General features: G+C 47.5%; 1 protein-coding gene across 1 annotated transcript in view; it reads left to right on the plus strand.

Annotated features, from left to right (window-relative positions):
- The first annotated feature begins 1,009 nt into the window (after nt 1-1,009).
- The window catches only part of TRIM71 (tripartite motif containing 71), a 31,548-nt gene continuing 16,221 nt past the window's right edge, over nt 1,010-16,336 (plus strand). The window contains exons 1-2 of the mRNA XM_049629233.1: nt 1,010-1,117; nt 7,772-7,939. Coding sequence (XP_049485190.1) covers nt 1,010-1,117; nt 7,772-7,939 — 276 coding nt within the window. The remainder of the gene's footprint in view (nt 1,118-7,771; nt 7,940-16,336) is intronic.

The following is a 16,336-nucleotide window of genomic DNA, read 5'->3' on the forward strand; positions in this document are numbered from 1 at the left end:
GTGTAACTTACATAAAATGAACATAATTGTACATTGTGAATTTTGACAGTTCTATACCTATGTAACCACCCCTTTCCTCAAGATAATAGAACAACTTTCACCTGCAGCTTCTCTTCTGGTTTTTTTGACCTTAGTTTTGCCTTTGTATAAATGAAATTATGCAGTATATTCTTTCTATTTTTTAACACTTTTGATTTTATTAAAGTTTTAGAAACGTACTCGAACATTTCTAAATGCTTCATAAAACGTTTCTAATGTCTTAAATGCTTAATAAACATTTTGAAAGCTTAATAAAAGATCACCGAAATTCTCTGTATCACCCTCTTTCCCCCAAAAACGTGGTTTTATCTATAAATTTATTTTAATGTTTATTTTTGAGAGATAAAGTCGGGGGGGTGGGGGAGGCACAGAATCTGAAGCAGGCTCCAGGCTCTGAGCTGTCAGCACAGACCTCGCTGTGAGGCTCAAACTCCGTGAACCGCAAGATCATGACCTGAGCTGAAGTCGGGTGCTCAACCGACTGAGCCTCCCAGGCACCCCATCACCCTTTAATACCTAGTTTGTCCCCCCCTTTTTTTTTCCTTAAGTGTGTTTTTTTCTTTCAAGTTTTTATTTTAACTCCAGTACTGTGAACATACAGTGTGTAATGTTAGTTTCGGGTGTGCAATTTGGTGATTTAACAATGCCATACAACGCCCTGTGCTCATCACAACAAGTGCATTCCTTAAATGATATGTACATTTTTTCATTTTGATTCTGGCGTGTTCTGAAATGTCCCTCAGTGCCACGTCACGTAACTTGGATCTGTTGGAGGACCCCCCCCCCCCCCCCCCCCCCCCCCCCCCCCCCCCCGGCCGGTGGTGTTTGGGGGCCCCCCCCCCCCCCCCCCCAAGCACAGGTGTGTCCCTTGGCAGTGTGAAGATACTCCTTGCCTGCGGGCCCTCGTGAAAGCCTTCGGGAAGTGTGGGAGACTGGGCTGTGGGCAGTGAAGCCTGTGGTCCTGGTGAGCATGGTCAGCCGGGAATGTGCCTCAGGCCGCATGGGTCGGGCAGAGATAACAAGGCTCCAGCCTGCAAGCCGGAGTCCGACCGGAGACGTGTGTAGTCCAGGAGTGCAGGTTGGGTTCCCCAGGGGCGGACGCTGACCACTGAGTTTATGAGCAGCTCCCTGGGTGACGCAGGGAGGAAGCAGGATGGAGGCAGGCCCAGCAAGGGCATGTCTGTCACTGGCACCTGAGGCAGAGCCTGACTATCTGTGTGGAGCATGAGGGATAGAGCCCGGAGAGGGAAGATACTCCAGGCCACAGAAGTGGGGCGAACAGAAGCACCGCCACATTCTCTCCTCATCCTCACCCCCAGAATTGCCGTGTGTGTTTTCTCACACAATGTGATATCACGATTAAACAATTAGGGGTGCCTGGCAGGCTCCGTCAGAAGAGCACGTGACTCTTGACATCGGGGTGGTGGGTTCGAGCCCCACATCAGGGGTAGAGAGCACTTTAAAACAAGTGGGGAAAGGAACCTTTATGTGGCTTGGGGGGGTAGCACAGAAAGCTCAGCTGAGCTGCACACGGCTCGTCCTGATCTTCAAACTAATTTGTGTGGTGGCACCAGCATCAGCATTGAGTCTGAAGCTGTTAGAGCCTGATGGCCTTCCTCTGTTTTCAGCGCTCCCTTTCCAGATTTGCCTTGTCCGCGGAGTTTACAAACTTCGGTCTGGAGCTGAGCAGGCTGCTCTGACCCCAGTTTGGGCTGTTCTTGGATACCTGCCCCACCACTAGGCATAGTCTTGACTCATTCTGTTGCTGATTTCACTTGGAAATGGATTTCATTCGCCTCGTTGGCCAGACTGGCACTAAAACGTGTCCAGATCGTGCACCCTAACCCGTGCGATCGGATGTGCCTCAACATTTAAAATTTCCGAGTTTAGAAAGTAAATATTGTACAACAACACAAGATAATGGGCATTCGCATTTCTCCAGCCAAGTGCTTCAACTCATACTAAATGGTCTAGGTTAAAATCATAAATCATTTGCATGCCTGTTTGGGTTTTGCTGACAAATAGCTTATGTAACAACAGTTTTGAGAGCCTGTTGGATTTTGGAACTGCAGGAAGGGCATCGTGGGTTTGTACGGGACCCCCAGTGTCTGTTTCACTGAGTGCTTGAATGATAACCCCTGAGACTACTGAGTGCGTTTTTATTCCTAACACCTCTCTCTCCGTACATCGCCCATCGCCCGAGACCCCTCACTGCCCCCCTCTAGAGGTGTCTCCAGCGAGCAGCCCCACTCCCCCCATCCATGCCCTTGTGTTTAGGACAATCTCCTTAGCAGCCGTTACTGAGGATGCAGAATTCTCTGGGCTTTTCAGTCTCAGTGTCCACTGAAGTCTTCCAGCCAAGCAGAAGTGGAATCTTAACTCCCAGTCCCAACACGGACCGTCTCATCTGGTGTTCCCCTGCTGGCTTTTTGTGTACGTTTGGTCTCATCGGGAACAGAAACTGGTCCTTGACAGCCTTTCTCTCTTCACTTGACTTAACAGTTAGCAAGTTGGAGAATCCTTACTATCCACACTCGCAAGCACATTTGCCTTCCTGTACATCAAGTGATGTAGCAATTGTACGTATTACCAAATTGAAGAAATTGAGGTATATACAGAACAAGAAAGTGCAACACTGAGTTGCTCGGGATTTTTTTTTTTTTTTTTTTAATCAGGAAATGGCTTTAAAATTGTATCAGCAGGTACTAATTGAATAAGCCTGTGGTATATCCACAGGCAACATACCATGCAGGCATTTATAAAATGGGCAGCCTGAGCCAGAACATTCTCCAACTTAATACAGCCTAAGAGAAAAAAAGCTAGCATAACATGCTTCTGGTTGTCTTTTAAAACAATTCACCTATGCACAGAATGTAACGTTTTTGGATGGTTACATAAAGTAGAAACATTGAGAAATGGGGGAGATTTAAAAAAATGATTTGCACTTACATATTTTTTGCAGTAAAATGGCATATATGTTCCCTAAAATTTCTTCACGCTAGATTTTATTTTTAAGGAATCTCTACACCCAACGTGGGGCTCAAACTCAACCCAAGATCGAGAGTCACATGCTCTATGGACTGAGCCAGCCAGGAGACCCCCCTCCCCCAGTTTTTTGTTTTGTTTGTTTTTTTTTTTTTTTAATGCTTCATGCCTCTCCTCCTCCCTCCCTCCCTGGCCACCTTAGCTTATCCTCAGCTGGGTTCTGCTGACCGGAGCTGGTAGTGATTGTGCATGAAAATCGGTCCAGATTCCTTTCTTTCCCCTCTTCCAGGGCCCCTGGGGCCCCCAGATTGCAGCACGCGGCCAGGGTGCAGGAGGGACTTCTTCCTCAGGTTTGGATTGTGGGTTTTGGAGCACTGGCATTCTGCATAATTTTCCCTGCATCAAGTAAAACTTGGTTCTGATGTTATTTAATAGACTTCGTTTCAGAATAGCTGGACTCTACTCCTTGAACTTGATTTAATGTTTTGCCTTTTTTTAATTGGCATACACACACAGGTAAGGCTTGTGGCCCAGCCATCCTCCCCTTGATTTCTATGCTGGGAAACTTGGAAACCCTCATGGGTGGTTGGTGTGACCTCTTTTTGTCCAGGCCTGAGTTTGTGGGAGGCCAGAGGTCCCCAGTCGTTTTAAGGGATGTGAAAAAAATCTCAGAAAACGTCAGCATACAGCGGTTCTGTATTTCGGTTGGGGCGTTTGATGACATCCTTTCAGTTTCCATTCTTCAGTGATCTGGGTCGTTGTATTTTAAACTGGAATCTCCTTTCAGATGCGTGGTGCTCTAATAGGAGTCGCATGTGGGGTGTGTGTTTGTGTGTGTTCGTTCGTTCCGTTCCTTCGTTTCTTGTTGGATCACACAGGTGGTATAAAAAGTAGATTCTAGAAGTGCACACCCAGTCTTGTTCATTAACGCAGCACTTTATTTTAGTGCCGGCTAAGGCCGACCTGCCTACTGAGTATTTTTATTTATTTATTTTTTCCTTAACCTCTCTCCTTCCTCTCCCGCTGGGCCCACATTCCTAGGTCTTTGTCTCTGCCTGGTATTTTAGAAATTATGGGAGAGGAAGGCAGTGGGTGGGGCGTTCTGGAAGCTGGGGGCAGGGAAGAGGGTGGTCACTTGCAAGGTCAGAGGTCGAGCCTGCTCCATTCAGCTGGGGCAGCCAGATTGTCGCCATGCGAGGAGGGGGAGGGGTGGGAGGGGCCGAGGAGGAGGAGGAGGAGGGGTGGGAGGGGCCATGTCGTACATCTGCCCGGGAAACCCCTAACAGGCAGCTCCAGGCCCTAGAATTCCTGCCGCCAGAGGACCACTCCTTCTCCCCCTCATGGCCTCTGCCACTCTTCTGGTCCTTTGGATGACGTGGGTTCCAGTTTATTCTTTTAAAACAATCTTCGAGCTGTTTCAGAGAGAATTGCACCCATGTGCACGCTTACCTGTTGACTCCAAAATTGTGGGTTTTCGACCTTCGAAGCTTCTAAATGGAGCATGAAATCCTCCCAGAGTTTTATGCCGAACTTCAGCTAGACAGTTGATAAAAATCGACCAGATTTCCAGTTTTTGGATACCGTTCTTTGAAAAATCAATAGCTCATGAATTATAAGCACCACTGGAGCTAAGCTGTTCTACTGGCCCTTAGCTTTTTTATTATCAACAAGCTGGGTGTCCCCCCAGGGCCAGCCCCACCGCTGTGCTGGTCCTACGGTCCAGGACCGAAATCAGGTGTGTTCTGGGCACAGTCCCGGGGAACCGATGCCAGGCAGGATTGCATCAAGAGGGGCCCAGAGAATGCTTTAAAGCCTACCATTTGCAAGGTATCTCCTATACGCATTATCCAGGCTGTGGATTTAAATTTAATGTTTGTTTATTTTGAGAGAGAGCGAGAGAGCCATTGAGCACGCCCTCACGTGCGCTCAGGCAAGCAGGGGAGGGGGGGGGGGGGGGGGGGGGAGAGAGAGAGAGAGAGAGAGAGAGAGAGAGAGAGAGAGAGAGAGAATGAATACCCCAAGCAGGTTCCGCACTGTCAGCACAGAGCCCAGCTTGGGGCTCCATCCCACAAACTGAGATCATGACCTGAGCTGAAATCAAGAGTCGGACGCTTAACGGACTGCAGGCTCTGGGTTTAAAAAACCCGGAAGAACCACCTTGGTTTCTTGCAGTCCCACAGTTGGCACCTGGGGCCTGGCTTCCTTGCTCAGCCCAGAGTTACTTCAAAGGACTTTGGGTTTCTGGTGTTCGGTCCCTGAGGGAGGGTTCCCGGGATTTCAGGGACGGAAGCGGTCTCTGGAGGCACCTCGCCGGACTGCTTGTGTCTCGCAGACGAGGCCAGCCCGGTCAGGTGACTGGATAGACGTCCACGGCCAGATGGTGCCGGGCTCGGGCTAGCAGCCTCAGGTTCTTTCCTACTCACTGCGAGTGAAAGCCGTTCTGTTCACACAGACTGAAGAAAGCCAGGGGACCCTGGTCAGTCCACACAGCTGTCCAGAGAAGGGATGAAGAGGGTATTGCTTACTGTTTGGCAGGGGCACAGAGGACAGAAGGTTCAGAGACATGTCCCAGTCGAATTTCAAAGGAGCCTACAGATGGAAGGTTTTCACACTTCACACGAGCGTAGGAGTGACCCCTTTATTCCCGTGACAAATGGAGGGAGCCAACGGGAAGGCAGGAGGTTGAGTTGTTGAAACGGGGTGGGGGAGGGTGCTTTAGCCCCACGTCATAAAAAGAGACTGTCCAGGAATTTCCTCCAAGTTTATCCGCTTTGGCATCTTTTGGTTAGCAATTAAGGTCAGCTTGAAAATTTTAGCTTTATCAGATTAGACACATGATCATTTCTAAAATGGTGAACCCGCTTTAAAAAGCAATTGGTCTTGGAGGCAAATTACGGTCACCAAATTTCAGTCGCCCTCGGTCGCTGGGAAAGTACTGCCCTGGCCCTCGTCTAGTCACAAAGCTGATCCCATTTCTCTCCTGTAAAATGGGGCCCATGAACTTACCACATCGGAACCATTTCTTAGAAATAGGAAGTGGGTGGCTCAGTCGGTTAAGCGTCTGACCTCGACTCAGGTCGCGATCTCGAGCCCCACAGCGGGCTCTGCTGACAGCTTAGAGCCTGGAGGCTGCTTGAGATTCTGTCTTCCTCTCTCTGCCCCTCCCCCGCTCGTGCGTGTGCGTGCTGGCGGTCGGTCTGTCTGTCTCTCTCTCTCAAAAATAAATAAACAAAGAATTTTTTGGAAAAAAAAAAAAGAAACATAATCTAAGCCTTTCCCCGATTTCTGAGTCCAGCGGTCCCTAGAGAAGCAGCCTAAACCACGCAGGACCACACAGCCCCCTTCTGACTGCCTGCACCCTCAGCAGAGTCGGCCTGTTGCCCTGAGCTTGTCTGGGGACTCCCATCTCCCAGCGGATGTGCTCGGAGCAGCATCTGGTTAGTTAACAAAACAACCTGAAGAGCAGACGGTCGGCATCCGTACTTTCGCCCGGGCTCCTTTCCGCGAGGGTCTTTCTCCTGGGAACGTCGCGGCCCTCCCTGCCCACCTGTGAGTCGGGTAACGCTCTGCCTGCTCTGGGCCGGGCTTCTGCGCAGAATCGCCTGGCCTCGGGTCTCCCACCCTGGACGCCACAAGACCTCGTAAGGTGCTCGGTGCTCTGGTGAAGAGCCAGCGTCTGGCGGGTCTTCCAGAAGGCTCTAGTTGGCCGCCCTGTTCTGCCCTTGCTTGCTGTGTGGCCCCAAGACGCCTCGACCTCTGGTCTTCATCTGGGGATTAAGCGTATTGTGTGCGGAAAAGCAGCCCTCGGACACCGCTTCCCTGCCTGTTGCGTGTCGGCTGGCTTTTCCCCAAGCCCAGGTATGCCGGCGGCGAGTGGAAGCCCTGCTCTCGAAAGCCGTCCAGCAGATGTTGACAGAGAGCGGTGCGAAGTGCCCTGCTCCGTGGAAGGGTACAGCTCGACTGGCCCAGTTTCGGTGCCAAGGAGCTTCCGCTCTTGAGAGCTCCTCACTTATCAGCAGGTGAAGGTTGTGCCAAGCCGTGTCTCCCTCCCGGCAGGCTGGGCCCCAGGGAGATACAGAACATCACAAAGCAGTTCTGTCAGCGCAAGCTGCCTCTCGGGGTCAACTCCTTGGAACAACCTGGCAGGAAGAAGAAAGACAAGAAGCTGGCTGACCTTACCACTAGCTTTTGCCTTCGTTCCAGAAGCTTAAGCCCAGAGCTTGCCCGCGTGCCTGGGAGAACCATGCTTTGCACTTTGCGCTAATCTCCTTGATGGGGGGGGGGGGGGCGGACTGTGGCTGCGAGCTGCCCTGTGAGGGTGATTAATACTGGCTCCTAACTGTGCTTCAGACACCCAGAGGGTGGGGTGGCAAGACACATTTTTCTGGTACATTCTTTCATTGGGCCACCAATCTCAGACCAGGGAGATACAGTCTTAGAACTTTTCTGGGCAATTAATCTGAGACCTAGGGAAAATCTCATGCCAGGAGGATTGTTTTGTTTCGTCTTTGCCTTTGGAGTCTCAGTTAAAGTTCTGAATGAAACCGGAGTGGAAAGAGGGAATTGGTTGTTTTCTCCCTGAGGGGGTAAGAAAGGAGGACACGCTGCCCGCGGTTGGCTGCGGGGGTGTGCTTGCTAAGTGCGAAGGGGGTGTCTGGGGTCTGGCATCCACAGAGCACCCCTGAGGCTGCCTCCCTCCCCGCTAGTCCCAAATCTCATTAATGCTTGTCCCCTCTCTGGTCCCCAGGTGCTGCACCTGTACTGTGACACCTGCTCAGTGCCCATCTGTCGTGAGTGCACGATGGGCCGGCACGGCGGCCACAGCTTCATCTACCTCCAGGAGGCGCTGCAGGACTCCAGGGCACTTACCATCCAGCTGCTGGCCGACGCACAGCAGGGCCGCCAGGCCATCCAGGTCAGTCCCCCCCTTTCCCTTGTTCTTTCTTGCACGTGAAACCTGTCCCACTCCCTTTCAGATGGCATGTGTAGGTTACTGGGCAGGCTCCGGTGTGTGGGGGCCTGGGAACAATGACCCACCGAGCTCCTGTGACCTCCATGCAGCAGTAATCCCTTGGGGAGGGGGAGGGTTTGCCAAGAGGGATGTGGCCAAAGTTGACTAGCCAGTCAGGGCTTGTTGCACACACTTAAGCTCCCTCCCCTCCTCTGCCCTCCCCATCATCTGCCTGTTTCTCATGCAGCCCCCTCCCCAAGTACAAGTGGGCGTTAGCATACCTCAGCTGGGACTGCAGAAAGACTGGGCGCTTAATGCTTTCCAGGCAGATCTCTCCGCTGCTCAGATTTATTTATTTATAGGTGAGACAGAGGTGAGCAACAGAAGTTTAAGATAAGGTTCAGAATCTCAGAGTCTTTCCCAAGCAATAAAAAGTCACTTCCTGGTAACTGAGACCCTTGTTTCTGTTGAGTCCCCATCCCTTTGGGTTTAGGAAGGGACACATGTAACTTTGGGGCATAGAAAAGTTCTCTTACCATTGAGTGATAGCATACCTGAATTGACTTAAAATCTTATTGCCTGGTCCAGACGACAAGGTTTTAAGAAAAAATCATGAGATGTTTTCCTTGTAGGAAAAGCTTGAAAGTCAAGGAAACATTGCTAATCATTGAGCAGAAATTGAATGGAAAGTTCACATTCTTAGAGCATTTGAATAAGTGAATTGTGTAAAAAATAAGACCTTTTTTGGAAGTGGTAAGGAATTGATCATGTGCTGTAAAGAAAGGGCAGAAGGGGGCGCCTGCCTGGCTCAGTCGATTCAGCATCCAACTCTTGATTTCTGCTCAGGTCATGAGCTCGCTGTTTGGGAGTTCGAGCCCCACATTGGGGCTCTGTGCTGACAGTGCAGAGCCTGCTTGGGATTTTCTGTCTCTCTCTCTCTCTCTGCCCCTCCCCTGTTCACATTCATTCATTCATTCATTCATTCATATTCCCTCCCTCTCCCCCCCTCCCCCCCTCCCCCCCCTCAAAATAAATAAATAAAGTTAAAATCAGGAAGGGGCAGAAGGATAGTTCTGGGTTTTAATAAGTTTCTCAGCAGCTATCCTGTTCCTATGCATGATACTGAAGTGGTCTTTCTGAAGAGTCAGATTGTCTGTTATTCAAGCCCTGTGATTAGAGGTTTGAGCGTCTGTTTCTGCGGTGACTACTTCTGGCATATTCTAACGCCAGAGCGGGCTGCTTTCTTCTCTACGCCTTCAGAGTGGTTCTTGGTTGCTCTTAAATTCTTGGTTGTCAGCATCCCCTTTAGCGCATAGTTGTATTTTATTTCTGTTCCGTTTTGGTGAGCTTGTGTCCCCGAGGATGCAGTGGTTGGTGGCTCCCCTTTTTACGGCAGTGGGGACTTCGTCCGTTGCCTTACCCCGCTGGTGTCTCCTGGACCTGGCTGCTGTCAGCGTCACCTGGGGAGCCCCAAGACCTGCTGCTTTTGGGTCCTGCCCCTCCCCCCGACTGTGACTTCACCTTATTAACCCCTTTCTGTCCTTGGAGATTGAGAACACTCTGGGGTCCTTGAGACACGATTCACAGAATTGCTGGTGCCCTCCACTTTCTGGGATCAGCCACTCTGGAAAGAAAAATGAGTTGTCATGATTCGCTAGAGACGTAAAGAGAGATCTGCGATCTGTGGTTGCAATGATGAAATCTCAAGGAACTGGGAATTTGAGAATTTGACGGAGAGGAGAGAGAAGTAGTCGGACAGAAGATTCTGTGTGCCATGCTTAACTTCTGCAGCGAATACAGTCACTGTGAGCAGACAGTCTGCTGTGAGTAATAAGAAGAACCTAGGGGTGAGATTCAAATATCAGCAGTACTGCTGAGCTCAATGGGGCATTTTGGGGAGGAGCCAAGTGGCAAGAATGAGACGGGAAGCTCAGGTTGTTAATCATCTGCATGGCCACATCCAGGTACACCTGCTGAACATCATCTGCATAGATTGTGAATTGACTGCTTCAGGGTCCTGTGTAACTGGGGGTGGGGGGCGGGGAAGGCACCCTTTTGGGCGTCTTGGTTGCAGTTCTTCAGAACCTACTCTCAGCCAGTGATCCAAAGATTGGGGTATGATTGGACAACCATTTGTCTGAATGTTCTTATCAGGTTCTCAGTACATTGACTATTCCTAAAACTATCTCGTGGCCCTCTAATGAAAGTAGAGAGGTCCATACCTGCTAAGAAGTCTCCTGAGTGTTAGAAAACACGGCCCTTCTTTTCCCTCTGAGTTAACTCTGTGATGCCTTTGGGGGAGGGAGGGGGGACTGAGGTAAAGATGGAGAACAAGTTAGTTTTGCTCAAATCATTTGGTGAAGGGTCAGTTTGTTCCCATGTGAGCCTTAGAAACAAACCGTCTCCAAGGTCAGAAGACTGGTAGGGACCCACTCTTCATTGTAAACAAATGTTTTGCAAATGGGCTCCTTCTAGGAGGTCAGGACATCATTGAAACTGATTTAGTGAGAACAAGGAGGAGTTTGCTTTTAACTGAGCCCCTGCTTTTGTATTTAAGGAAGAACACAGTTCTGAAAGCTTCAGGTAGAGTTCCTGTCTCAGTGATGAATCTAAAAACCATTTATAAAGTACGCCTGGAAGATGGTGGAAAAATCCATCACTGGCTAGCACAGGGTAGGCTTTGGTTTATTTTCATAAAGACATAATTAAGAATTAAGACTTGTGTGCAAGTATACAAGTGTTTTTTCCTTTTTCGGTCACTAAGCAGCGGAAAGGATGTCGGATACGGAGAGGTTCCCCACAGGGTAAAGAAGCGACGGAATGCCAGGAAAGAACACTACTTTGGGTGCATGGTGCTTCAGGCACTTGGTTTCTTGCATTGGTCAATGTTCATGAAATAAATGGCCTAACCACATAATTCATACACTGCCATTTAATAGCGTTTGTATTAAAGAATACAGCAGATAGTATCAAGGCTGTTTTTGTTTTGTTTTGTTGTTAAGTGGGGAAGGGGCAGAGAGAGAATCCCAAGCAGGCTCTGTGCTATCAGCTTGGAGCCCGATGCGGGTCTCAAACTCAGGAATCATGATCTGAACTGAGATCAAGAGTTGGAACATAACCAACTGAGTCACCCAGATGCCCCTGATTTTTGTTATTAATATGAACACTGGAGAAGGAAGGAGGAACATAATTAACATAAAATTTGGGGGGGAGTGGTAAGCTATTTTAAAATACACATCTAACTGGTGCCACACACACACCCTTTTATACATCCCTTAACTCCATTTAAACTAAAATACAGAATGATTCCGGTCACAGGGTAAGAGATTCTCATTTCTTTTGCAAGGACATTTAAATCGCAAGTTTGAGGGGCAACTGAGTGGCTTAGTTAAGTATCTGATTCCTCTCAGGTCATGATCTCACGATTTATGAGTTTGAGTCCATAGGGCTCATGAATGAACATAGGGCTCTCTGCTCTCAGCACAGAGCCTGCTTCAGATCCTCTGTCTCCCTCTCTCTCTGCCCCTCCCCTGCTCGTGTATGCACTCTCCCTCTCCCTCTCAAAAATAAACATTTAAAAAATAAAGAAGGGGGTGACTTGGGCCTAGATCATGATCTCCTGGTTCGTGAGTTCGAGCCCAGCATCAGGCTCTGTGCTAACAGCTCAGAGCCTGGAGCCTTTTCCGATTCTATGTCTCCCTCTGTCTACCCTACCCCACTTGTGCTCTGTCTCTCTCTCAAAAAGAAGTAAGTGTTTAAAATATTTTTTAAAATAAAAAAATAAATTAAGTTGCTAAGTTTGATTTGGACATCGTTGATCTAAGAAACTGTCCTCAACTTGTTCATTTACCCTTCCTTTGTTCTTTTGTTGTTGTTCATTTACTCATAATATTATTGAATAAATGCATCATTTGGGAGCTTTTAAATACTTCTCGTGTGTACTGGCAAGTCAGGTTCAAGAAGCAGGAGATATTCTGGAAGTAGGCTTTATTTTTGCCAATAACTTAAGGCCTCAAACTGAGTAAGAAGTTGTAAGGAATAGTTGTAAGAGATTTAAATTATGATAGCAGACACCAAAATAAAATCCTAGTAAGGGTTATTACATGGAAACGAAGGGGACAAGTATTAAAAAAAAAGAAAGAAAACGCAAACTGGAGGTAGATATATTAGAAGCGATACGAGGAGGGTGCGTGAGTGGCTCAGTCGGTAAAGCGTCCGACTCTTGATTTCAGCTCAGGCTGTATCTGTCTCACGGTTCAAGATTGAGCCCTGTGCCCGGCTCTGCACTGATAGCATGGAGCCTGCTTGGGATTTTGTCTACCTCTGTCTGCCCCTTCCCTGCTGGCTGGCATGCTCTCTCTGTCTCTCTCTTTCTCTCTCTCGCGCGCGCTCTCTCTCTCTCTCTCTCTCTCTCTCTCAAAAATACACTTAAAAGAAGCAATACAAGAAACTTATGCATAATTTTAAAGTTTTTATTTTTTGTAAGTAATCTCTACACCCAACATGGGGCTTGAACTCACGACCCTGAGATCAAGAGTCACATGCGCTTCTGACTGAGCCAGCCAGGTGTCCCCAAAATGCATGCATGTTAATAGGAGAACAGCAAACTGGCAAATGGGGCAGAGAAATAGTTACTCTGAAAAGATCATAATCAGTAGGCACAACTTGTAGGAAGGAAGAGACAACACAGGTGAAGGAATGAAAGGGCTGCAGACACCTTGCAAAGACACAGTCTGACCACTTCATATAAAGTACAGAAGTGTATTCAGCCTGAGCAGTAGCCAGTTATAATGACACCGGAGCACTATTTTGGATAAGTGATGGAGTAAGTACACCACACGTGATCTTTGTGAGTGGGAGAGCATGTTTTGAGAAATATCCAGAGCTTTAAATATGGAAGGAACTCCGTCCTCTTAATAGGAGTCTCCAAGGCCGTGTCCTACATCCTGAAGGTGCAGCTTGTACCGGTAGGAAAGGTCAACAATAGGAATTAAGGTTTTTCAGCCCCTTACATTCATAGAGTTGGGGATCACATTATAATACAATGTTAACTAAAACTAGGAAACCCTGAAATTGGTCCAGGAAAAGTTATGCAAAACGAGTAAAGATGCATAAAAAAAATTATGGGAGGAAGTAGAAATAAGCCAAAATAAGAATAGTGGCGTTTTGCTGATTATGGTGGGACTGAGGCAGTTTTCTTTCCCCCAGTTTTATTGAGGGAAATGGATATTCAATGAACTGTACGTATTTAAAGCATATGAACACATATATATTCAACGTGTATTTCACCCATGAAAACACAACTATGTCAAGGTTAGGAACATGTTTATCACCGTCAAGTGTTTTCTTAAATTCTTGTGATAGTACCTGCTTTCCAGGTCCCAAGCAATTTATTCATCCTCATTCTGTCATCGTTTAGGATTTTGTTTGTTTTAATCCGGGAGGAAATGAATTTAGCCATGAGTAACAGGCCTTCACTCTGCTCCCAAATGTGGTAGCTTAAATATGCAAGGCATTAATTTCTCCTGTTTCCAAAAGTTATTCTAGAGGTACAGATAGTCACTGGGGAGTCCTTCAGCTTTGCTTCTCCATGCCGAGGTGTTGACATTCATACCTTTGGCTACAAATGGCTGCTGGAACTCACGATATAGCATCTATATTCTGGACAATTGAAAGGAAACAGGCATGCTCCCGCCTTTTGTAGAGATTTCCTAGAAGGCTGCATGGCACTTCTCAATTGGTCAAAATCCAGTCTTTTGACTGCTTCATTCGCCAGGGCGTTTTTCCTTCCAGGTGTTTATTTAAATTCCAGTTAGTTAACATACAGTGTAATATTAGTTTCAGGTTTAGGATTTAGTGATTCGTCACTTAACATACAACATCCAATGCTCATCACAAGTGCCCTTCTTAATACCCATCACCCATTTAATCTAGCCTCCCCACCCACCTTCCCCCCAGCAAACCTCAGTTCTCTATAATTCAGAGTCTGTTTTATGGTTGGCTTCTCTTTCCCCCCGCCACATGTTCACCTGTTTTGTTCCTTAAATTCCACACGTGAGTGAAATCATATAGTATTTGCCTTTCTGTGACTTATTTCACTTAGCATAATAGACTCTAACTCCATCCATGGCAAGATTTCATTCTTCTTTATGGCTGAGTACTATATGTATATGTATATATACTATATGTGTATATATATGTGTGTGTATACACACACACACACACACACACACACACACACACCACATCTTCTTTATTCGTTCATCGGTCGATGGACATTTGGACTCTTTTCATAGCTTGGCTATCATTGATAATGCTGCTACGTATAACAGCAGGGTGCATATATTTCCTTGAATCAGTGTCTCTGTATCCTTTGGGTAAATTCCTAGCAGTGCAATTGCTGGATCACAGGGTAGTTCTATTTTTAATTTTTTTCAGGAACCTCCACACTTTCCAGAGCGGCTGCACCAGTTTGCGTTCCCACCAAACAGTGCAAGAGGGTTTCCCTTTCTCTGCATCCTCGCCAACATCTGTTATTTCCTGTGCTGTTAATTTTAGCCATTTGCAGGGGCGTTTTGATTCAAGTTCGCTAGAGCTTCTGTTACTCTTCATCTGATAACTAGTATTAGTGAGTAGTAGTGATAAGAGTAAAGTGGGTGTTGTGCACAATGGCTATCGTTGCCCTACCCTTTTCCTGAGTTCCTTTATTGGACTTGAGTTGCCTACCTGGTTGAAAGGGTAAACGCCCTTCAGGTTAAACTACAGTGATAAATACCGCGCCATTTAGCACAAAAATTAGAAGGACTGAGCTTGATGACTAAGCATGACTTTCTTAAATTGCATAAGTGAAGATACATGTAAGTTAATCCAGACTCTCTGGAGTACCTTGCTTCCCTGACTTCTGTTTGTTTGATCACTTTAATAGTGATCATGCACCCTGCGGCAGTGGAAAGTCTATCCCAAGGAATGCTGAGGGTGGCTACTGTTTTATGTGAATTTCTACAAACCAACGCAGAAAGTAGATGAAAGAAACATTTTTTTCTGTTACAGATCTGGAAATGGAAGAACAAAATTTAGTCGTTATGCTTAAGATCCCAGATCTCCTCAGCCATAGGCCTTGTCTTTTCACCAGTAAGAATGAACAGTCCTGGGGCGCCTGGGTGGCTCAGTCGGTTATAAGTGTTCGGCTTCAGCGCAGGTCATGATCTCATGGTTATTGAGTTCAAGCCCCGCGTCGGGCTCTGTGCTGACAGTTCAGAGCCTGGTGTTGGCTTAGGATTCTGTGTCTCCCTGTCTCTGCCCCTCCCCAGCTTGCACTCTGTCTCTCTCAAAAACAAATAGACATTAAAAAAAATTTTTCAAATGAACCGTCCCTGTTTCCTGAGCTCTACTCTGTTTTAGGCACTGGAACAGGCACTTTCTCCAGTATGAGAGGTTTGGGTGTTTGTTCCATTTGGCAGAGAGAAAATTGTGCTTGAAAGCGACTAAGCAACCCCCCAGAAGTCCCACTGGCAATGAGTGGGGGGATTGCAGTTTGAGTCCAAAACTGATGGTCACCTCTCATTGGGGAGGCAGCTGTGCCCCCGCCTTCCCTTCTTGTGCGTGTGCACACAGTGTACACAAATGTGAGGGACTCGAGTGCACCGTGACCTAATTGACATTTTTCCCAGGCGGTCTTCATGAGGATCCTTGGTTGCAGTTGAATGAAAGGAGAGGAATAGTCTCAGGGGACCGGGTAGAACACGGATGGATCGGGCTTCGGGTGTCCAGGGACTCAGACCTTGGTGCCAGCACTCGGAGAGAGGCAGAGCTAAGAGACCGTGGTGGCCTCGTTCTTGCTGTTGAACGTGGTGGCCATACACGGAGATGCCTTCCACTCTTGCAGTATTGCAGCAAGCTATCCTCAGGGGAAGAGTTTTCCTTTTCCTCTCTTCTCCCTGTTGGGGAGAGGTTGGAACCTCCATTTGTAAAATTGCAGGGAAGGGCCCTTGATCGACCTGGCATCCTTCATTCCTCCTTGGGCACTGCACCTGGAGGCACTATGATTGGAAACTTCCTTTGGACTAAATGAATGAGCACGAACACATCCCATAAGTAAAGGATACTACAGCCAAATCTGCAGTCAGATTTAAGTTCTTACCAGCCTTACCTTTGCATGAGTATCCATGACCGTTCACAATATATCTGAACTCCGTACAACTTGGGACTTGTGCGTTTTCATTTCCTTCTTACCAGCTTTTGTTTATAAAAGACTTTTAAGAGCTCCATTCCCTTTCTTCAAACAGGCACATTTATCCATTATTAAATTACAAGTGTTGGATGTACAGTTGACTGTGAACCACGGTTCCTGAGATATAACTC

Source organism: Panthera uncia, chromosome C2, assembly GCF_023721935.1.
Source record: "Panthera uncia isolate 11264 chromosome C2, Puncia_PCG_1.0, whole genome shotgun sequence".
NCBI lineage: Eukaryota > Metazoa > Chordata > Mammalia > Carnivora > Felidae > Panthera > Panthera uncia.